This window comes from Sphaerodactylus townsendi, linkage group LG07, assembly GCF_021028975.2.
Source record: "Sphaerodactylus townsendi isolate TG3544 linkage group LG07, MPM_Stown_v2.3, whole genome shotgun sequence".
Taxonomy (NCBI): Eukaryota; Metazoa; Chordata; class Lepidosauria; order Squamata; family Sphaerodactylidae; genus Sphaerodactylus; species Sphaerodactylus townsendi.
The window spans coordinates 62,630,761-62,654,217 of NC_059431.1; the positions used below are offsets into that span (position 1 = coordinate 62,630,761).

Here is a 23,457-nt window from a genome sequence, read left to right on the forward strand (position 1 = left end):
ACTCTTTCTTTCAGGATCCCCAATTAGCCATTCCTAAAGGGACACTGTTGGCCATCTTAATTACTACTGTGGTTTACACAGGAATTGCTGTATCTGTAGGTAAATATCTAATTTTAATTTATTATTATACATCACGTTTTCATATTGTTGAAGCTGTATTTTCCAGTTGAATGCAGAATGACCTTTACATTTGACAAAGGAAATTTTGACTCTTTAATCCTATATCATGAAAATCTTGTTGGTCTCTAAGGTGTTACTGAACTCGAATCTAGTTAATGACCTTTGAGGTTATATATCTGGCTGTATTCAGACAGTTCCAAAGCAATTTGTTTTTCTGTTTGATTGAATACTGATGAAAATATTGGAGATACATCAGATAAGCCAGCATGATGAGTTTTGATACATTTGTCTTCTTCTGGTGCTTTTATAAAAATAACAATTCTGTTTCCAGCAATTATAAAACTGCTTTAATAATTGTTTGCCATCAAGTTGCAACTGAATCATGGTAACCTCAGTACTGTGTGGTTTTAAAGGCAAGAAACTATCAGAGGCTATTTGCCTTTGCCCTCCTCTGCAAAGCATTCCAATTCTTCCTTGATGGTCTTATCTAAGTATTAACTGTGGCTGACCCTGCTTCTCTTCAGGCTACTTTATAACTACTATATTTAGCAATATTCAATTTTCACTTTATTTTTCTCAACAAGATGCAGTTGGCTTTATTGACTCACATTTTAAATGAAGAGAATACACATATATGTGCACAAAGTAGAAATAGCAGGTGAGAGACTCAGTAGCTGAGCAGCTAAACCATCTGATTTTAGACTTTTCAGGGTTTAACTAAGAAGTCAACCATTTTAATCACCCTTGTTTAGGCTTTCGAGAGAACTGGTTGATTTTCCAAGCTTTTTGTACCAGATTTTGGTAATATTGGAATAATTATATGTTTACTGTTTATATCCCGCCTTTCTGCCCTTTCAAGTACTGCCAAGGCCCTTAAGCTTACTAAGAACCATCTGTCTGTTGTCTTGGAAGATAACCAATTAATTTTTCATGGATTCTTTAAAGCAGGAAACATTCATGGTTAATTTCCTTAGCTACTTCTGACTATGTTTTTGGGATCCTACAGGACCATTACCTGTAACTGAGATAAGCCTAGTTTTTCCTCACATCTCCAGCAATCTGAGCTCAACTTAGTGAGAGATTGTCAATTAATCATGCATTTAGAAGTAGTTGTTTGGGCAGCCTGTTTGTGAATTTTATGCAGTGACAGAATAACTGATTCTTGGCATGAGACTAATAATTTTGTCTCATGCTTACATATGACTGTAACAAGCTCAAGCTTGCTAGAGAGGTTAAAAACAATTTTAAAAGCTTTTTTGGTCATGTCTGTAGCAAAAGGAAGAAAAAGGATATGGTAGGGTCACTGCATGGAGAAGATGGCAAAATACTAACGGGTTGGAGAAAAGGCAGAACTACTCAACACTTTCTTTGCCTTAGTCTTCTCTCAAAAGGAAAACAGTGCTCAACCAGGGGAAAATGGAACAGAAAACACAATAGGGGAAATTCAGCACGGAATAAAGTACAGGAATATCTGGCCACTTTAAATAAATTCAAATCTCCAGGGCCTGATGAACTACATCCTGGGTATTTAAAAAAAACAGGTAGAAGTAATCTCAGAACCACTTGCTATAATCTTTGAGAATTTCTGGTGAACATGAGAAATTCCACAGACTGGAAGAGGGCAAATGTTGTTCTCCTCTTCAGAAAGAGAAAAAAGACGACTCAAATAATTACCGCCCAGTCAGTTTGACATCAATACCAGGAAAGATTCTAGAGCAGATCATTTAACAGGCAGTCTGTAAGTTCTTGGAAGAGAATGCCATAATCACTAAAAGTTGACATGGGTTTCAAAAAAGAAGTCACGCCAGACTAATGTTGTCTCTTTTTTTGACAGAGTGACAAGCTTGGTAGAGAAAGGGAATGCTGTGGATGTAGCATATCTTGATTTCAGTGAGGGCTTTGACAAGATCTCCCATAATATTCTTTGAAGCAAACTAGTAAAACAAGTAGACAAAACTATTGTTAGATGGATTTGTAATTGGTTGACTGATCAAACCCAAAGGGTGCTGCTCATCAATGCTCCTCTTCATCCTGGAGAGAAATGACTAGTGGGGTGCCACAGAGTTTTGGCCTGGTCCAAGTGCTATTCAATACTTGTATCAGTGACTTGAATGATGAAATAGAGCAGTGGTGGCAAACCTGTGGCACTCCAGATGTTCATGGACTACAATTCCCATCAGTCCCTGCCATGCTGGCAGGGGCTGATGGGAGTTGTAGTCCACGAACAACTGGAGTACCATAGCTCCGCCATCACTGAAATAGAGGGTAAGCCAATCAAATGTGCAGATGACACCAAATGAGGAGAGGTAGCGAATATCTCAGAGAACAGCGTCAGAATTCAAAATGACCTTGATAGAGAGGGCCAAAACTAAACTAATGAATTTCAACAGAGATAAATGTAAGATACACTTAGGCAGAAAAAATGAAATGTACAGAAATAGGATGGGTCACACCTGGCTTGACAACAGTACATGAGAAAGGGATCTGAGAGTCTTAGTAGACCACAAACTGAATATGAGTCAGCAGTGTGCTGTGGCAGCCAAGAAAGCCAGTGCAATTCTGGGCTGCTTCAATAGGAGTATAATGTCTTGATCAAGGGATATATATAATACCACTCAATTCTGCGTTGGTCAGACCTCATCTGAAATACTGTGATTAGTTCTGGGCATCACAATTCAAGAAGGATATTGACAAGCTGGAATGGGTCCAAAGGATGGTGACCAAAATGATAAAAGGTCTGGAATTGTCTGTAAACAGGCATGTGGACAGGGGTGAACCGGTGGACATTGTCTACTTGGATTTCCAAAAGGCTTTTGACAAAGTTCCTCACCAGAGACTGTTGAGAAAACTCAGCAATGAAGGAATAAGAGGGGAAGTCCTCCTATGGATTAAAAACTGGTTGAGAAACAGGAAACAAAGAGTGGGTGTAAATGGGAAGTTATCACAATGGAGAGATGTCGGGAGTGGTGTCCCCCAAGGATCCGTTTTGGGACCAGTGCTCTTTAACCTATTCATAAATGACCTGGAAGTAGGGGTGGGTAGCGTGGTGGCCAAGTTTGCAGATGATACCAAATTATGTAGGATGGTGAGAACCACAAAGGATTGTGAAGAGCTCCAAGCGGACCTTGATAAATTAGATGAGTGGGCTCAGAAATGGCAAATGCAGTTCAATGTAGCAAAATGTAAAGTGATGCACATAGGGGCAAAAAATCCAAACTTCACATACACGCTACAGGGGTCAGTGCTATCAGTCACAGACCAGGAAAGGGATTTAGGCGTCTTAGTTGATAGTTTCATGGGAATGTCAACTCAATGCATGGCAGCTGTGAAAAAGGCAAACTCTATGCTGGGGATCATTAGAAAAGGAATTGATAATAAAACTGCAAAGATCGTCATGCCCTTATATAAAGCAGTGGTGCGACCGCACTTGGAGTACTGTGTCCAGTTCTGGTCGCCGCATCTCAAAAAGGATATTGAGGAGATAGAAAAAGTGCAGAGAAGGGCAACAAGGATGATTGAGGGACTGGAGCACCTTCCCTATGAGGAGAGGCTGCAGCGTTTGGGACTCTTTAGTTTGAGAGGAGGCGGCTGAGGGGATATGATTGAAGTTCATAAATTATGCATGGGGTAGTAAATGTTGATAGAGAGAAATTTTTCTTCTCTTTCTCACAATACTAGAACCATGGGCATTCATTGAAAATGCTGGGGGGAAGAATTAGGACTAATGAACACTTCTTCACACAACGTGTGATTGGTGTTTGGAATATGCTGCCACAGGAGGTGGTGATGGCCACTAACCTGGATAGCTTTAAAAGGGGCTTGGACAGATTTATGGAGGAGAAGTCGATTTATGGCCACCAATCTTGATCCTCTTTGATCTGAGATTGCAAATGCCTTAACAGCACGGGTGTACGGGAGCAACAGCCGCAGAAGCGCCATTGCGCTTCACATCCTACATGTGAGCTCTCAGCACTGGTGGGTAGCGTAGAGAGAGCTGGACTAGATGGACTCTGGTCTGATCCAGCTGGCTTGTTCTTATGTTCTTATGAATCCATGCCCTATGAGGAGCAGCTTAGTGAGCTAGGTATGTTTAAGAACATAAGAACAAGCCAGCTGGATCAGACCAGAGTCCATCTAGTCCAGCTCTCTGCTACTTGCAGTGGCCCACCAGGTGCCTTTGGGAGCTCACATGCAGGATGTGAGAGCAATGGCCTTCTGCGGCTGTTGCTCCCGAGCACCTGGTCTGTTAAGGCATTTGCTATCTCAGATCAAAGTGGATCAAGATTGGTAGCCATAAATCGACTTCTCCACATAAATCTATCCAAGCCCCTTTTAAAGCTATCCAGGTTAGTGGCCATCACCACCTCCTGTGGCAGCATATTCCAAACACCAATCACACGTTGCGTGAAGAAGTGTTTCCTATTTTTAGTCCTAATTCTTCCCCCCAGCATTTTCAATGTATGCCCCCTGGTTCTAGTATTGTGAGAAAGAGAGAAAAATTTCTCTCTGTCAACATTTTCTATCCCATGCATAATTTTATAGAGTTCAATCATATCCTCCCTCAGACGTCTCCTCTCCAAACTAAAGAGTCCCAAATGCTGCAGCCTCTCCTCATAAGGAAGGTGCTCCAGTCCCTCAATCATCCTTGTTGCCCTTCTCTGCACTTTTTCTATCTCTTCAATATCCTTTTTGAGAAGTGGCAACTAGAACTGAACACAGTACTTCCAAGTGCGGTCCCACCACGGCTTTATATAAGGGCATGACAATCTTTGCAGTTTTATTCTCAATTCCTTTCCTAATTATCCCCAGCATAGAGTTTGCCTTTTTCACAGCTCCCATGTGAAAAAAGCAAACTGGAGAAAAGAAGGTTAAGGGGTGACCATGATAACCATGTTTAAATATTTAAAGGGATGTCACGTTGAAGAGGCAGCAAGCTTGTTTTCTGCTGTTCCAAAGACTAGAACAAGGAGTAATGGATTTAAGGTACAGGAACAGAGATTCCACATAAACATTAGGAAGAACTTCCTCACAGTAAGGACTGTTTGACAGTGGAATACACTGCTTCAGAGTGTGGTGCAGTCTCCTTCTTTGGAGGTCTTTAAACAGAGGCTGGATGTCCATCTATCAGGAGTGCTTTGATTGTGTATTCCTGCATGGCGGGAGATTTGACTTGATGGGCCTTATGGCCTCTTTCATTTTTGATTAATTTTTTAATTTCCCATTTATCTCCCCCAAATTGAAAATCAAAGTGACTTATACTTTTTTCCATTGCTTTTCCATTTTTATGAAAACTTTGTGAGGTAGGTTTGATTAAGTTTGTGTGACTACCCCAAAGTCACCCTCCAAGCTTGCATGGCACAAACAGGGATTCAAACATGGTTCTCCCAGATTTTAGGCCAGTGCTTTAGCAAATAGACTACACTGGCACAATTCTTACCTGTAGTCTTTTATACAAGTAAATTTCACATTGTTCTGAACTTTCTTCTGAGTACAGTATAAATGCATATTATCTAGCATGTATGGCATAATCTTTTTCTTTATGCCCCTTTCAAATTTAGCTACAAACCTAGATGAGTCTCTGCCATATTATTATTTGACATTTCTCCCTTATTCACTGTTTTCTAATTATTAATTGGATGAGATTTTTTTGTTTGATCTTATATCAACTGTGCAGTTCATAATTGTACTGTTCAGGATAATAATCTTATTATAGAAATCTCTAAAGACCTGGGTCCTGCGTGTTTTTTGTAAGAATAAAATTTGTATCCAAAGTATCTCTGAGCTTCAGGGAGATAATTTCAGAAGTTTCTTATAATTTGTATGATCAGTTTTTAACACATTTGTTGTTTGTTTAAGTGTTGCAGACTGCTATAGAGAAATACATGCTTTTAAAACATACAGAATTGCAATATAGTCAGGTTCAGCACAGGATAAAAAGATTTATCAGCATCATTTATTTTGAGCTGGCATTTTAGAAATCAAACAAATATACTAATAATATACTGATATAACTGGTCCCCTTCCTCCGAGCTGCCATTTGTCACATGATAGGTATAAATCCCAGACCTTGTCATTTCTAAAAAAAGTTAATCTGCAGATCAGTAAAAGCAAAGGAGAATTCCTTCAGTTCAATCTCTGAAAGTAATTTAATAGAATATGTTCCCTTGACTCTTTTTTCAGTAGAACCAGCAGTTCAGTTTACATGGTTTTCAACAACTGATAAGGCTTTTTTTAATGTATATGTGCTTCCCAAGCGAGCACATAAATTAAGAAGATACATTGTCCTTTTTATATAATGTGAATGTTGCTTAATTTCATGATTTAAGAAAGGGTGTGATAAAGAAGATTTGATGTTGGGCTTGAGGTTTTCATTTTTGTTAACCACATAAGGGTCTGGTTAATTTTGACAGCAATATTTGGGTGGGAAATCATATGGTTGTATGTAGGTATAAGCAGTGGTGGGGTCCAAAAGTTTTAATAACAGGTTCCGATGGTGGTGGGATTCAAACTGTGGCGCCGCCGCACACACGCACCTCCAGTCCCTATTGGGCAGGGAGGTTGCTTTAGTAACCCCTTTTCGGCACTCAGAAAATATTAGTAACCACTTCTAGAGAAGTGGTGAGAACTGGTTGGATCCCACCTCTGAGTATAAGTTTTCATGTTTGCAATTTTTGTCTTCATTCCTATCTATTTTCTGGATGTAGATTAAGGTTGGATCCCCACTTCTTTTTCTTCTCCTTTTTTATTAGTTTTTGTCGTGAGATGTACAAAGTAATAAAAACTGTTAAAAATAATTGATTAGACTAATGAAGTCATTTTGTGCATGTTTCTTCATAAAGAAGTCCCACTGGATTTAATTGGAGACACTAAAATTATTGTACATATAATAAGCCATCTTTCTTTAAACAAGCTGGGAAACTTAAAATCAGTGGGCTGATATAACATAGGCTGAAAGAAGGTAGTATAATCCAGTGGTTCTCAACCTGTGGGTCGCGACCCCTTTGGGGGTCAAATGACCCTTTCACAGGGGTTGCCTAAGACTCTCTGCATCAGTGTTCCCCATCTGTAAAATGGATAAATTTTAGGGTTGGGGGGCACCACAACATGAGGAACTGTATTCAAGGGTCACAGCATTAGGAAGGTTGAGAACCACTCGTCTAGTTTAAGACACCTTCCTTTAGTTTTAGTGGCTCTTTAATTGGAGGAAAGCTTTAAAGCTTGTAGTAGTGATGTAAAAATAGTGGTAACTTTACCTTTCTCAAAAGATCAGTCATTCCAACCAGTATCACAGTGTAGTTGCTATAGAGCAGGCTCTTTTCTCTCTCATTTTTATTTCTCTTTAAGGTGGCAGCAATAAAAGGGATGGGGGGAAGGAGGAGCTGGACCCAGTTAGATTTCAGTATCCAGGCTCTAGAGTTGCTTTCTAAAGTTAGTGCAAATTCAGACTGATCCTCTGTCTCTTTCCCATGGAAGATAAGATGGCCTTTTACATGTCCCCTATTTTCCTTCCCCCTTTAAGCATCTTTACATTGGCGTGAGTTTCAGTCCCATAGATGAGGTAAGCATCTAAAAAATCATTGAAAAATCAATGTTACATCTGTGTAATTCTGGCTAGGATAATAAAACTCAAGATCATAAAATAAAACACTCTTGCTCAGAATGGATATTGCCGTATGTTTGACTGACAGACAGTAAAGCTAGGCTTTAAGTCTTTCAGCTCAGCGTGGTGTAGTGGTTAAGAGCAGGTGGATTCTAATCTGGAGAATTGGGTTTGATTCCCTACCCGCCCACCTGAGTGGTAGAGGCTTATCTGGTGAACCAAATGTGTTTCCGCATTCCTACATTCCTGCTGAGTGACCTTGGGCTAGTTACAGTTCTTCGGAACTCTCTCAGCCCCATCTACCTCACAAGGTGTCTGTTGTGGGGAGAGGAAGGGAAATGAGCTTGTAAACCACCTGGTGTCTCCTTACAGAAGAGAAAAGTGGGATATAAATCCAAACTCCTCCTCCTCCTCCTCCTTTTTCTTTAAATACTGGTTCAAGTATTTGCATGCCTGATGTGCCCACATCTATTAAGCTGTATTATAAAGTGCATCATTGTGTCTTCAGTGCAGTCCCACCTGGTAACTGTGCAGGCATAGGCCAGGTGTGGAGTTAGACTACCAAGCTTCTAGAAAGTTTTTAACTTCAGAGGAGTACTCCCCCACCCTCTGTCTTGAGCTGAGGCTTTCCTGCCCAAACTGTCATGTCACAGAGATGGGGAACACTCTTCACCCTCAGTTCTCCCTTTATCTCTGTGGAGTGAGGACATTTACTACTGGCTTCCATTTCAGTTGCTTTGGAGAGGAATTTTGAGTGGATAAATCTCTTTTAAAAATGTCAAATGTAATAGCAAGGTGGCACAAAGCAATGGACCTAATGAGTGCCTCTTCTGTTTGTGCAAGTGCCGTATTGTGGAGGTCTGCCTGGCAAGAAAGGGCTATTTACCTTAAGGGTACATGTGGGAAAATCCCTGAAAGCCTGTGACACTCGGACAGCTCTTTGTTGGCAAAATGTGTTGGCTACAGCTTGTTTATTGGATTCAGGCAAGGGTCAGAAATGCAGCATGAGGACAAATCCTGACATCAGGCAATCCACCTGCCAACCCGATGAAACACGTTTCCCCCAGTCCTCATGCCAGGGGAAACCAAGGAGTGGCAAGTAATTGAGAGGGCAGTTGGGTGCCAGCCTTTCACTGGACCTCCCTTTGCCACTTGGGATATAGGTGAGCTAGGGGCCCCCCAATAATAAGGAGGCAGGCTCACAGGCACTCCCTACTCCCAAAAGGATCTATTCCAATGCCCAACCCACAAGCCACAAACAAGGCAAATGTAACAGAAAAACACTGCAGTTAACCCACAATATTCAGCAACATGCAAACACTGGGAGGGAGTGTGGGCAAGCCACAGCGTGGCAGAACTCTTAGCAGGTGGTAGCCAGCCAGGTCTGCCTTTTATGGTCACACTAGTCTGTGACTCCCCCTCCCCCTCATGACATGGTAAGCTTTTGTGTGTGCCAGCCAGACCCTCAACAGTTATGTCTTAAGGGTACCATGTGGCTGACCGGCACCTCACTGCCCCTGCCACCACCCCCCAATCGCTCTCCTGGATGGCAACCAGTGGCTTCATTCAATAAGTTGGAGCCATGTTTATGCTAAAATAAAACTTTTTTTCAACAGTGAGGAGCCTATTAGTATAACTAATGTCTCAACAGATTTTACTGCATTTGCATATTTCACTAGACATGACAACTTGCAAATGAACAATGTCAGGTCACAGTTGAATGACAGATCGAGGAAGCATTTCAGTCTTTTACATTTCACTTGTTTTATAGAGGAAAGTTTGACTGTCCTTTTGCAACTTAAAATCCTTAGAAAGTTTATTACAAATTCATTAGACACTTCAGATAGGCTTTTTGTGTGTTGCCAGAATACAATAGTCAAGTTGCTCATAGATGGCAGATTGTATAGTCTGTTCCCAAACTAGGCGAATTTCAGCAACTGAGATAATTGTCTTCTGCTTGTTCAAGCAAGCTGCCTTGAACTTTGGGAGATGTAAGATATAAATAGCCGAAATAAACTGTGAGAAACCAGTTAATCTTTGTAGCTCACCATGCTGTAGCATCATACAAGATGTATATAAATAGGAAAAGATATTACCTATAAATGTGTAAACAATGTTTTTTAGAATATAATTTTCAGTTTCTCAGAATTTGTCTTATTAATTTTTTTGAACCTTGTATGTTTCTGGTTTTCAGACCCCATTTGAAGCATTTTTAAAAGTGTGAGAAATTTTTAACTCATGTTTCCTCAAGTAAAATGAATATCGTATATACTCGTGTATAAGTTGACCCGCATATAAGTCAAGGCCCCCAATTTTACCTCAAAAAACTGGGAAATTTTATTGACTCGTGTATAAGTTGAGGGTGGGAAAGGTCCGTCAGGAGACAGGGTGCTGAGCCGGCAAAGGAGCCACAGCTGGAGGAAAGGAGCGCCCCAGAAGCCTTTGGGAGGCTTTTTAAGGAGGGGTGAGGTGGGCGCGCACGGGTCTGGGGAGAGGGAAAGCGGCTGAAGGCAGGAGAAAGCGAAGCAGAGAATGCCTTGTCCCCCTCACTAACTCATGCTTTCTTTCTTGCAGGCTCTAAGTCTAAGGCTTGGTTTCAGGGAAGCTGCTGGAGCATTGCCCTTTTAAGAAAACAAGCTACCCCAAGCGGCAGCTTCCCTGAAGCCAATCTTTAGACTTAGAGCCTGCAAGAAAGAAAGCATGAATTAGTGAGGGGGACGAGGCTTCACTCGCACCTGCGGTGGAGTACGCTTCGCCATGGTTCGCTGGGGACTCTTAACGTGATAAGTTGAGGGGGCATTTTTTCAGCCTAAAAGGCTTCGAAAAACTCGACTTGTAACGCTGAAAGCATATATACGGGTGTACTCTCAAATTTGTGTCAGGCTTTAAAATTCTCGTAATCCAAATATATTATACACTTGGGCCTTTCCTATGTACTTGATAACACTAATGTTACATATCTCTATCAGTGAGGGCTAGTAATTTTATGATAGTTGAGATTTATTGCATCTAGCAAGAGTTTGTGACCTTAAAGATACTTGTATTTTTCAATTTTATTTTACATGTTACCTAGTGCAAAAAAAAAGAGTGATTCTTTTATTTTACAGTTCTGTTACAATGTTATGATTCTAAAACTAGCTCTGTGAATACTGGGGTCTTAACCTAAGTTTGCTATAAATTTCAAATTAGATTTTGTGTCTATGTATGTTTAGTAAGTATTTAGTATTTAGTGAAGACAAATATGAAGCAGTAGGCTCCACTATTTAAAGATAATTGATTGCATATTCTGTTCTAGGTTCTTGTGTTGTGCGGGATGCAACTGGGAACATCAATGATACAATGATCAATGAATTTACAAATTGCACTACTGCAGCTTGCAAGCTGAAGTTTGACTTCTCTTCCTGTGAAAAGATAAAGTGCAATTATGGGCTAATGCACAACTTCCAGGTGAGCAGTGACTTTTCTAAATTTGACAGTATAAATTTATGGTTGTCGATGGTTTCCATGCTTGATATAAATGTAGGAACATGCAATAGAGTTTTTTGTGCAAAGCAGATCTGTCTCTCCATGGCATCTGCTTGTGGACCTCTATTAATAATATTTAGATTGTTGAATCTGAGCTTAGGGGTTTTTTCCAGACAGAACCATTTTTAAATATAGTCCCAGCAACTACTATATATTTACATTTGGTGAGATTGAACAGACAAGTTTTTAGCAGAGCTGAAAATGTGCAAGATTGGCATTGCTTCTTATGATGTGCACACTGCTTTTACTTCAGCATTATCTCTGGTCAAACAAGCTTTTGAAAGATGGAAGTCTTCAAAACCTGTTCAGCAGTTCAAATGTATAGAGAACGATGCCACTTGCTTCGTTAATGTCACTGCACGCAGTTTTTTCCTATTGCTATTATGTTTGTATCACTCCGTATGTTAATATGCACCTTCAATTTCATGTCACAATTTTATCTCGTAACTTGATTTTATTTTTATACATAGAAATTAACAATACAGAAAAAAAGAAAAGAAACCATCACATAGTTACAGTTAATTCTAGAGAGTAAGAAGCAAAATTATACATATAATATTATATAAAAATAAAAAAGTTACCAATATTGGTTTTTCTTAATATGTTATAACAATTCAAAGTATATAAAAACACTAATAAATTATTATTGTTACAATTTTCTCAAATTTTTCTCACATAGTAAAAGTTGTATTGACATCATTTTTAGAATGTGACAAGTCACAATTTTATAATGTGCTAATTTATCTGTTTCCCTTCGATCCCTTTTTCAATCTAATGTATAATGTATAATGGTATGGTATATTTAATTTATATACCGCCCTCCCCTGAAAGGTAAAGGTTATTGATAATTTATATACATCATCTCAGCAATACCACTTTATGTGTTCTTTTAAAAAACAGTACATATACTATACTTCCTATTTATCTTAAAATACTTGATTGGTCACTTATTCACAAACTTCATCAATTTTGCCATTGATGCATATATAAAAAAGAAAAGAAAAGGTGAAAAGAAAGGACTTCCAGCTAGAATTACATATAACAACATGTTATCTTAAGCCAAGATATATCAAAGTATCATAATATAATTTGAATTAGATATTATTGATTTTCTTAGTTTGATTTTCAAAGAACAAGAATTTTTCATCTGTTTAGATTATCTTCTTAAGTCTTGGATCTTCACGAACTCTATCATTGGACAAGAACAAATTGGATTTGTTGAAGGCAAATCCACTATAGACCACTGCTTTCTTCTTGCCTTCTTAGCAAATAAATATATGAATCTAAAAAGTGCCTTTGATTCACACCAAGGGGGAATTCTGTGGGAAAAACTTGGGGCAATGAAGATGGATCCATGGCTGTTGTTCCTCATAAAAAAAATCCATATAGACAATTATAGCCAAGTGAAATTCTCAAATAAAGGAGAGTTATCTTCTAAAATTCCAGTCACCACCGGGGTGAAATAAGGATGTGTCCTGGCCCCTCATCTTTTTAATAGCTTCTGTTTTCAAAAAAGTTGATGGCCATCCCCCAAATTAGGTTCTACGGATACCGCTCTATTGCTCTATGTCAATGATACCACCATTCTTTCATATACTAGAGTAGGTCTTCTAAGATACCTATGTGCTTTTTATGATTATTGCAAAACAAATTGTCTTACTATCAACTATTCTAAATCAAAAATGTTAGTATTTTCCAAAATATGGAATCCCCAAAAATGGACACTTGAAAACAATCCCCTTATACAAGTCAATGAATTTAATTACCTCAGAATTACACTCTAGTGCAGCTTACACTGTACAAAGCACAAAGCCCAAATAATTAGATCAGCCAAATGTTCAACCACCTCAATTACACAATGTTTTTATGCAAAAGGAAATCAAATGGTATCGGTTGCCAAAATATTTTAAGCAAAATTTTTGTCCTCCTTTCTTTATGTAACATCCCTTTAGACACAAGAATTTGACAGTGATATTGAGAGGGTACAGGCCACCTTTTTTAGGAAAATACTGGGAGTCCCAAAATGTGTCCCTAACATGGTCATATATGCTGAATTGGGCCAGCATTTTGTGGAAGCTAAAGCTTGAGTCATCTTTTTCAGGTTTTGGCTGAAAATTTTCTTCAGAGCAAATGCTAACTCTCTTTTATTGCACTTCAAAAATGATCCACTCAGTACTTCCTTGCTATCAAATTTGGAAACCAAAATTAAATCCCTAGGCTTTTTTATTGAATTGTTTGAACCTCATATGAGGACTATAGATTGCTAAAACAAAGAATTTTTGATTGGAATATCAAAAACTTTTTCCCTTACAGCCACCCATATGCTCTCCTGAGTCACTGAAATTAGTTACCCATCGTGGTAAGATGGCACAGTACTTCTACAATCTCAATAACTGTTTACATTGTAGAGCTTTCATGCTTGCCAGGGTTAATGCCTTTCCCTCTAAAGTCAAGGCAGGAAGATTTCAAGGCACTCCAGCATTACTCAGTGAACTCAATCCAGCACATTCTTCAGGACTGTCAATTTCATTCTATTCCACATAACATCTATTTACTTCCGCTTCTCAAAGCAAAAAATGGTCCATGTGGTATCCTATCTACTGAATGATCTTTCTCCTGAGAACTGACAAAGTTGCCACTTTTTTAAGCTGAAGTGATAAATGAAAGAGGACAGCTTTCTAATTGATTTGATTTTAACTAGCCTGATTTTAATGATTTTAAAGAATGTAGTAGTATATTTCTATAAGCTTTGCATTTCTATATTCCTGTACTTGAACCTCAAGGTTGAAATGTAATGCTTTACATATGACATGCCTAATAAAGGTCTTATTGTATTATATTGTATTATTGTAACATTTTCTGAATTTCTGCATGAACTTATTTCCAAGAGTCTTCTGCTTGGAGTGCAGTTTTTTTGTCAGCTGACACAGGTTCCAATAAATCCAAGTTCGCCTGTATGTAGTATCAACAGTGGAAAAACATGTCAACCAATGTCTGAAACAGTTTAACAATTAGATGAAATGATGCTGACCCAAGGTCATCCAGTGAGCTTCATTTCAGAGTGGGGATTTAGACCTGGATCTCCCAGTGTGGAATGTTATTCACTAAATCACGCTAGAGTTGCCCAGGACAGTATTTAGTCCATCATTCAGTCCATCATACTTTTTCTTTGAATTATAATACCTAGCTGAAGTAAATCAGTCAACATTTATTCCCACCAGAAGGTCAGTGAACATCAGTTTAACGGCTCAACTTACTTACTATAAATGAATATACAGAAATTAAAATTCATAACCTCATTGTGCTGTAATTAATTATATGTAAAAGTTATTAAACTGTTTGGAATTATCTGCTTTCATATGGACAAAGTCTACAAAGAGGAGATGTATACAATTTTCAAGATCTTTTGGGGAGCAGAGTAGCGGTGAGATATGTGGAATGGATGTGCTTATGAAATAGACAATATAACTTAACTGAAGTTTGTCTACAGGGTTTTATTTAACTTGATTTCATACTGCAGCTGCTTATTTTAGATCTGTATATCTTATAGTCATGTTCTACTTCTAGGTAATGAGTATGGTGTCAGGATTTGCACCTTTGATTTCAGCTGGTATATTTTCTGCCACTCTTTCTTCTGCGTTAGCGTCTCTTGTCAGTGCACCTAAAATTTTCCAGGTAAGAAGTTGTTTTCAGAGTTTTGAAATAAGCAATTAAAAAATGGTGTTTGAAAAAGTTGTATATTTGAGGGTCATATCATATATTGTTTCTCAAGATAGCTGTTGTCTTAGGGCCAAAACCAAATTGTGTCAGATAATGATGACAACTTATAAATCTCACTCTATCTATGTATGCTGTTAACTGTGATAGTTGGAAGTAATACATACTATTAAAATTAGATTTCTTAGTTATTTTCCCAAATCTGCATCTCAGGAGGTCTTGTAAACACTCATCTATCTATCTGTTTCTGAATTGGACTTTAAAAATCTGCACATTAGATCCGGAAATGAATAGGATTTGCTAAATGTTTGTAAGAAGTCCCCTGTTTGCAAAAAAAAAGTTAACTATCAGCAAAAATACAAAATCACTGTCTGCTTTAAGAAAAATATCAAATTGAGATGTAAAAAAGACTATATTGTCAGGTTTTGGCAGCAATTTGAAGGGTTGCTAGACATCCTTGACAAATACTACAAGGTCGCAGTGTGAGCACAGAGTAACGAGAAAAGAAGCAAACAAAAATATAAAGGGGAAGATTTAGCGGAAAAAGAAAAGCAGGAAATGGGATGGGACAAGAATAATGCAAGGGAGAAAGAAAGAGAGAAAGTATGCGGGGGGGGAGGAGCAGAACAAGATAGGTAGATAGGACAGAAGGAAACGGGAAGTGTGCCAGTGAAAGGGAAAGCTGCTTATGGGGATGGGGACAGTGGAGGGAGGACAGGATTATGGATGCTACCTCTGGGGAAGGATCCAGGAGAAACAAGAGCGGAGGGAGTGGGGAATTGTAATCTTCTCTCTGTGAGGCCTTGCTAGTTCCCTATTAATTCTACATTAAATGTAATTCTACATTAAATATGGAACAATTAACTAGGCAGAACACTGTTGGTCTCTTCTTGTCTGCTTATAATTTTCCCACAAAAGTGAAGAAAACAATTGGATAAATTTGTGATGTGAAAAATTAGTACTGTTTTCACTCTAGTTGCACTCAACATATACAGGCCATCTGAAAAATGATCTGAAAACATTTGATAATTTGCTTTGGTGTACTACTGTTGTTGAATTGCTGTCATCTTTTTTCTCCTAGGCTCTGTGTAAAGACAATATTTACCCAGGCTTCTCCATGTTTGCTAAGGGCTATGGAAAAAATAATGAACCTTTACGGGGGTATCTTCTGACCTTCTTGATTGGACTTGGATTCATATTAATTGGTAAGTTTAATTCATGAGCTTTCTTTACTAGAAAGGAATTTTGCTTAATTTTCCTGTTGAATTTCTCAGAAGCATTGAATGTTATCCATATTAGAAATCAGACAGCCAGTTAGACCACTGGCTTGACCATGTGAGAATGCTCAGGACAATGAACAAGCCACACAAAGTTTATGCTGGATTCTGTGGTACAATGGTATACTTACTTTTTACTATATATGTTTTTGACAAATTCAGATTCAGACCAATACAGCCTCAGTAGCCCCTTTTACATGTTACAGTGAATGAATGTACAATGTGCATGTGCCTGCATATGCCTATTAGTAAGAGCCAGTGTGCATTTACTTGACAGCTGAAAGTAAGGCTCAGTACCTGGACAACTGTGGAGTTTAAATCACAGTGTACATGTATTGAATGTAACATGAGAATTACTCAGTGAAGATATAAAGAAAAATCAAATGTACACTCTACATGCATGGATTGTGCATGTGTTTACTATGTGTTTACTACAATAACTCTGTGAACAGGGCTATTGTCAAGCTCCGATTAAATAATATGTTTCTAGTTGTATAAAATTATGACTTGTTGGTTGTGTATGGTGTAGCCCATTTACACTGTACATCGGGTTGTGTTTAAATAATTTGGTTCTATTTTTCTCCCATATTCGAGACTCAAAACAGAGTGAAATAATAATAATAATAAATTTTTGTATTTCTATCTTTTACACCTGTTTCCTAGTAGGTCAGGTTGTTCAGCTCATATACATGGACTATGCAGAACCATTAACTGAGTAGCTAACTTGTAACTATTGTTGCATATTCTGTGCAAATACATGTTTTGCTTTCCATTTCCTCAATAAGAGTTTCAGGGCTCATGAGATTAAATTTTGTGATCTCTAGCTATGTTTTCTTCTGTGACCATGGAACTGGGGGAGAAGATATAAACTGCATTCCCTTTCTCTGAACATGAAACATTAAAATTATAAGATGAGAAAGTCCTGTCGGTGATGCTGTGCCCCTCAAGGTCTTGTTTCCCTTTTGTGATTGCAAAGACTATCCATGGTTTCACCTTTAATTTATTTCAAATATTTTTGCCCAGAACTCTCAGTTAAAAAGTTGTCAAGGTTGTTTTAAAAAAAGGTAAAGAAATATATATTTTAATCAAAATAAAATATAAATAGCAGCATAAAATTAACATTAAAGCTACATGTAACCCCTTCTGTTTTACCCTAGTAGATGAAGTAACTGTACAATGGCATTTTCCTGTCTTTACAGCTGAACTGAATCTTATTGCTCCAATTATCTCCAACTTCTTCTTGGCCTCTTATGCCTTAATTAACTTTTCAGTGTTCCATGCTTCCCTTGCAAAATCCCCAGGTATGAATTTTATGTCATTATTCTTATATATGTGAAACAAATCTATGTAGGCAAAAGTGCCTTTTAAATTTCCTTTAAATTAAACCTAAGTGCTAGCACAAACTGTTACTGGACTACAAAGAACAATATTTTATATTCCACTGTCCAACTAAAGACCTGCACATCAGTATTCTCCTGTTGTCACTGACTCTGATGTCTGTCCATTTTTTTTGTGGAAACTTGATATGTATTTTTAAAATACTTATGCTATTCTTTAGCCCTAAAGTGCCCCATATATATTTACATATTTGAATGGTATTAAAATGCTCTATAGCTTGCTAGAACACACTAAAGGAGAAACTTTCTGCTCATTCACTTAATTCTGTTTGCTTTTTGAATAGGTTGGCGTCCTGCTTTTAAGTACTACAACATGTGGGTGTCCCTAGTTGGAGCAATACTTTGCTGTATAGTGATGTTTGTCATTAACTGGTGGGCAGCACTTCTCACTTATGTCATCGTTTTAGGACTCTACATTTATGTAACTTACAAGAAGCCAGGTGGGTGCCTGTGTAGGTGACACTTGGTTAGTGAAGTGGATTAATGATTTCATCAATGTTTTTAAAGTGTTTAATATGATTTGTAATGATAGCATATTTTTCCTTTCAACTCTGTTGACAGGAACCTGTTTCATAACCAAAAGTTAATTAGGTAATGAAATTTACTGAGGCTAACGTGAACTTCATACAGGGAATTAGATATGTTGTTCAGGGTGGGGGTGGGGGTTGAGGTTGGAAGACGTTTTCTCAAGAAAAACCAGAAGGTATCATGTGTTGATTGAAAGAAACACTGTAACAGATCAGAAAAGGAATAATAAAACTATTTTGAAAGGTGTTTAAGTGGTCCAGTGCTTCAGTGCTTCAGGCCAGTGTGGTGGAATAGTTAGAGTTTTGGACTACGATCTGGGTCTGCGGGGATACAGGTTTAAATCCCCACTTTGCCATGGAAGCTTGTTGGGTGACCTTGGGCCAGTCACACTCTCTAAGTCTAACTTAGCTCTCAGAGAGGGTGTTGCAAGGATAAAATGGAAGAGAGGAGACTGATATAAACCATGTCGGGTCCCCACTGGAGAGAAGGGCATGGTATACTTGAAGTAAATGACTAAGCCACACACTGAGACAGCAAAAGATTTTAGTTCCCAGCTTCACATCTATTTACAACTATTTATATAGGTGTGTGGATAAGAAAAGGGAAGAAGCCTTTGGCGGTGTTCCTTAACTTTGCCACCCCCAAAGAGCCAAAATGACTGCCAGCACCCAAATGACAACACTTTAATCTGTTCCTATCTCTTTCTCCAAAACTAGTGCTATCAAGAGGCATCTACATTATGATTGACCCTGTCAACAGTTGCTAGTGTGAAGATGCCAGGTTTTTAGTGGTCAGCCTGCTTTTGAAGCTGGGGCGAGGTACCAGAAAGTTATGCTGAATCCTTTACACCCAGATGAATTCTCTACTATGCTGTCATTTGGCTGAAATAAGCTGAATTCTGAGTGGATCCTAACACCAGAGTCAAAAGCATGACTTCGGGCTGAGCTAGCAGGAAGGTGTATGGTCTGCTTTTATTTCATTCAGCCAAGCCAGTTCCATGCGCTGAGGCATACTTAAAGGAGTGATGGCTGCCCCTGAGCTAAGCAGCCAGGGTCTGGTGATTTATCCACCACTACAGGGTAGAAGGGACATGAGAAAAACCCTGGGGACAATTTGTGCCAGTGTGTTAATCTCTCAGTAACAATAGTTAGTTTTGCTTATTCAAAAGTTAGAGTGTGCAACATATGTGAATAATTATTCAAGTTACATTGTGTTTTCCATGTTCAGTATCCATCAATCAAACCATAAATAAATGTCTCTTTGTGAGAAGAACAGAATTGCTGCAGTTTCATGTAGACCCCATATGCAAAGACCAAAACTTTACCTCAATGGACTCCTTCTGTTTTTAACATCAAACTTTCCTTTTATAGATGTAAATTGGGGATCTTCAACTCAAGCCTTGACTTATCTAAATGCACTGCAGCATGCTGTTCGCCTTACGGGTGTGGAAGACCATGTGAAAAACTTCAGGTAACTTGAGATCGATAAATACATTTTAGAGCAATACAAGTAAACTTGAGATATTGTAGGGAACATCTAACATAACAGTGGAAACAGAAATGATCACACATTCTGAAAGGGAGGTTCTATTCCCAACTGTAAAGTGATATGTTGAAAGTATGGTTTGAATAGTTATACACAGAATTCAACATGTGTTGAAAGTAGTTGCATCATTATGTTTTATAAGTTTATGTTTTATAAACTCAGCAATGAAGGAATAAGACGGGGAGTCCTTCTATGGATTAAAAACTGGTTGAGGAACAGGTAGCAAAGGGTGGATGTAAATGGGAAGTTCTCGCAATGGAGAGATGTAGGGAGTGGTGTCCCCCAAGGATCCGTTTTGGGACCAGTGCTCTTTAACCTATTCATAAATGACCTGGAAGTAGGGGTGGGTAGTGTGGTGGCCAAGTTTGCGGATGATACCAAATTATGTAGGGTGGTAAGAACCGCAAAGGATTGCGAAGAGCTCCAAGCGGACCTTGATAAATTAGGTGAGTGGGCTAAGAAATGGCAAATGCAGTTCAATGTAGCAAAATGTAAAGTGATGCACATAGGGCAAAAAAAAATCCAAACTTCAGTACATACACGCTACAGGGCTTTCAAGTGCTAATGCCCAGTCACAGACCAGGAAAGGGATTTGGGTTGGGTGTTCGAAGTTGATAAATTCCATGGGAATGTCAACTCCAGTGCATGGCAGCTGTGAAAAGCAAGCAAATCTCTATGCTGGGGATCATTAGGAAAGGAATCTGGATAATACAAACTATGGAGATTGTCATGCCCCTTATATAGCAGTGGTGCTAACCGCACTTGGAGCACTGTGTTCAATTCCTTGGTCGCTACATCTCCCAAAAAAGGATACTCAAAAGAGGATAGAAAAAAGTGCAGAGAATAAAAAACGGGGATGATTGAGGGATTGCCACCTTCCGCGAAGAGAGGCTGCAGCCGCTAGGAATTCTTTAATTGAGAGAGAGAGACGCCTTTGAGTGGGGATATGACGAAGTCTATAAAATTATGCACGCCGGGTTGGGAAAATCGTTGACAGAGAAATTTTTCTTTCTCACAATACTTGTCCAGGGGCATTCATTGAAAATGCTGGGGAAGAATTCAGGACCACAAAAGGAAAACACCTCTTCACACCAACGCGGTGATTGGTAGCTCTTTCTGAATACGCCGCCACAGATAGGCGGTGATGGCCCAGGGGCCGCAATGCCCATAGGGCAGGGCGTTGCGGGCAGCTGCCCAGGGCATCGTAACTCTGTAAAGTACAAAATGCAGGGTCTCGCTTTGGGGTATTATTAGTGGTTTCCTCAGTTTTTTGGCCTGCAGTAGGTGGCGCAGTTTTGTAGCATATAGAATCCTTCTTAAGATAGCCAGTGTTTTCCAGATACCGAGCATTCCCTTATCAGTTTCTTCGCCAGCATGGGCCACCAATTCGGGCCACGCTGATAGGGGCCGATGGGAATTGTAGTTCCTGGAACATCCGGAGAGTCACGCAGGTTCCCTACCCCTGGTGTTACAGCAGCACCAAAATTTGGCTCAGGGTCTCCACTCAGAGACTGGCATTAATGATAAATTCCCTCAGGTTTATGCCAGTCTTGGTTCAAAAGCGTTATTAAACTCCTCTCAGTAAGCGGTGCCCCATCCCCCCATTCTTACAATGCTACGGGAGCTAGGGAGATGGGGGCCACCCTTTATGAGGGTCCATAACTTTGTTCCCACCTGAATTCAAACTGGCAACCAAACTCTTGGGGTAAAGTATAAGGACAGTCTCCCGATTTATTGATAACACTGAAAGCTCATGCCATATGTCTACAAAAATTCCGTACTCCACTGTATAGGTCCTGAATGACCTTGTTCAAAAAAAAAAAAATTTGGTGCATGGCAGGTTGGTGTAATGCCGCCATTGGGGCATCTAATCCCGGCTTTTGGCCTTAGGGCTCCAGTTTGTTTTCTACCTCACTACTTCTGTGATGGCTAACAATTTCAACCCGGATAGCTTTAAAAAAAGGGCTTTGGAGCAGATTTTATGGCAGAGGAGAAGCCGTCAATTCATGGCTATCCAATCTTGATCCTCCCTTGATCTGAGAGATTGCAAAATGCCTTAGCAGACCAGGGTGCCTCAGGAGCAACAGCCATAGAAGGCCATTGCTTTCTACCGCCCCGCATGTGAGAGCTCCCCCAAAGTGCTGGTGGGCCACTGCGAGGTGAGCGCAGAGAGCTGGACTAGATGGTTCTGATCCAGCTTGGTTTGTTCTTATGTTTTTAAGTATCAAACTCTGATCGCTCATTGTGTTATCGCAGCTATTGAAAGTGGACTGGAGTAATTTGACATAGTAAAATGTACCCTCTTGGCTTCATGTATAGATCTGGTTCCAACCGCCACTGTGCCAGCTTTGCTGCTGACGATTTGGCTGAGTGACCCCATCGCCAGGTAAAATGCAGGTGGGCTTGTTCTGTAGTGTTTCTAGTGCAACAATCTGGCCCAGGTGAATCTGAACCAAACTAAAAGGGATCGCTAAGAAATGTTAATGCTAAAGCAAGAGCATTACAGAACACAGTCAACAAAACAAACATTGATTGTTCTTGTTATTGTTCCTATCAGTCGGAATAAGCTTTGTGACAGTTTTTGTGCTATGCATCCAGTATAGCTACTCGGTGACATTGGGCTGGGGAGAGATGAAAATTACCTACACTTCATATCTCTTCTGTCTCCTGTTCCAGCCTCTTTGGAGCAGTAGCCATTAAAGGTTCTCGTAGGAGGCAGCCTAGTTTATCAGAGGTAGCAGCTCTTGAATTTTTGCAGCCAGCTTGATGAGGTGGTTCTTTTACTATTTACTGTAAAATGACAGACTAAAAGCACCAACATTAAAAAAAATGGAAGCTCAAACATGTTGTTTATAAGTTCCCAAAACCGTGAAATACTTTCAAAAGTGCTTTACTACATCGAGAAGTTTTAATATAAGTTTTGTAAAGGTTAACAGTACTGGGCATTGGTAGGCTGACCAAAATAAAAGTTCATATAGCATTTAAAGATGCTATGCTAAAGACCCTCTCTTGAGATTTTGTTAGATTGATGATACTTCTTTGAGTGAGTGATATGTTCATCCTTCTATTGTACGTGGCTCTTTGCAGGCACTATTGGTGCTGTGGTGACTTCTTTATGGCATCTTTGCTGGAGTTCCAAGACCAATTATCAGTGGGTGGAGACCCCTTGCCCTCTGAAATAGTACATGGGAGATAGATTCATGTATGTTAAGCAGTTTGAGTAGCTATATGGATGGAATCTACACAGCTTAGATTGGATAATTTATGACATGTATATTCTATTTATCTGTTAAATATAAACCAGGCCGCGAAAGTTCGTCATGAGAGTGGTCCTCCAACTCCTCGGTTCCGCACTGTTTATCACTCTGAGGTACATGCCTCACTAAAAAAATGTGGTGGGTTACATGGGATCAGGTCACATACATATGAAAGTCAGAATAATTTTTTTCTACTTTTATAAAAAGCCACTCCATTAACCTTTTTCCTGCGCCTTCTTTCTGGGAAACCACTTAGATGATTCAGCATTAGAGAAGAGTACAAATGTGTGGATGTGTTCGTGTATTGGTGCAAGGGTTTAAATTTGTTAGACATTGTAGAACATTTTGACCAACCTAAAATTATGAACAAAACGAGGCTGCACTTGAACTGCAATATAACCAGGCTGTTGATCTTAAAGCTTGCACATTTGCTTTCAGCTGACCTTCTGGGGAAAGGTAGCAGGAGTCCGATTGACATCTATGGTTTAAGG

At 39.2% G+C, this 23,457-nt stretch overlaps 1 protein-coding gene across 1 annotated transcript in view; it reads left to right on the forward strand.

The window, feature by feature from the left end:
* SLC12A2 (solute carrier family 12 member 2) overlaps nt 1-23,457 on the forward strand; it is an 83,079-nt gene that overhangs the window by 33,745 nt on the left and 25,877 nt on the right. Inside the window, exons 9-17 of the mRNA XM_048504363.1 lie at nt 15-99; nt 11,016-11,167; nt 14,813-14,920; nt 16,044-16,167; nt 17,439-17,540; nt 17,921-18,076; nt 19,535-19,634; nt 22,386-22,443; nt 23,014-23,079. Of these exons, the coding sequence (XP_048360320.1) occupies nt 15-99; nt 11,016-11,167; nt 14,813-14,920; nt 16,044-16,167; nt 17,439-17,540; nt 17,921-18,076; nt 19,535-19,634; nt 22,386-22,443; nt 23,014-23,079 (951 nt within the window). The remainder of the gene's footprint in view (nt 1-14; nt 100-11,015; nt 11,168-14,812; nt 14,921-16,043; nt 16,168-17,438; nt 17,541-17,920; nt 18,077-19,534; nt 19,635-22,385; nt 22,444-23,013; nt 23,080-23,457) is intronic.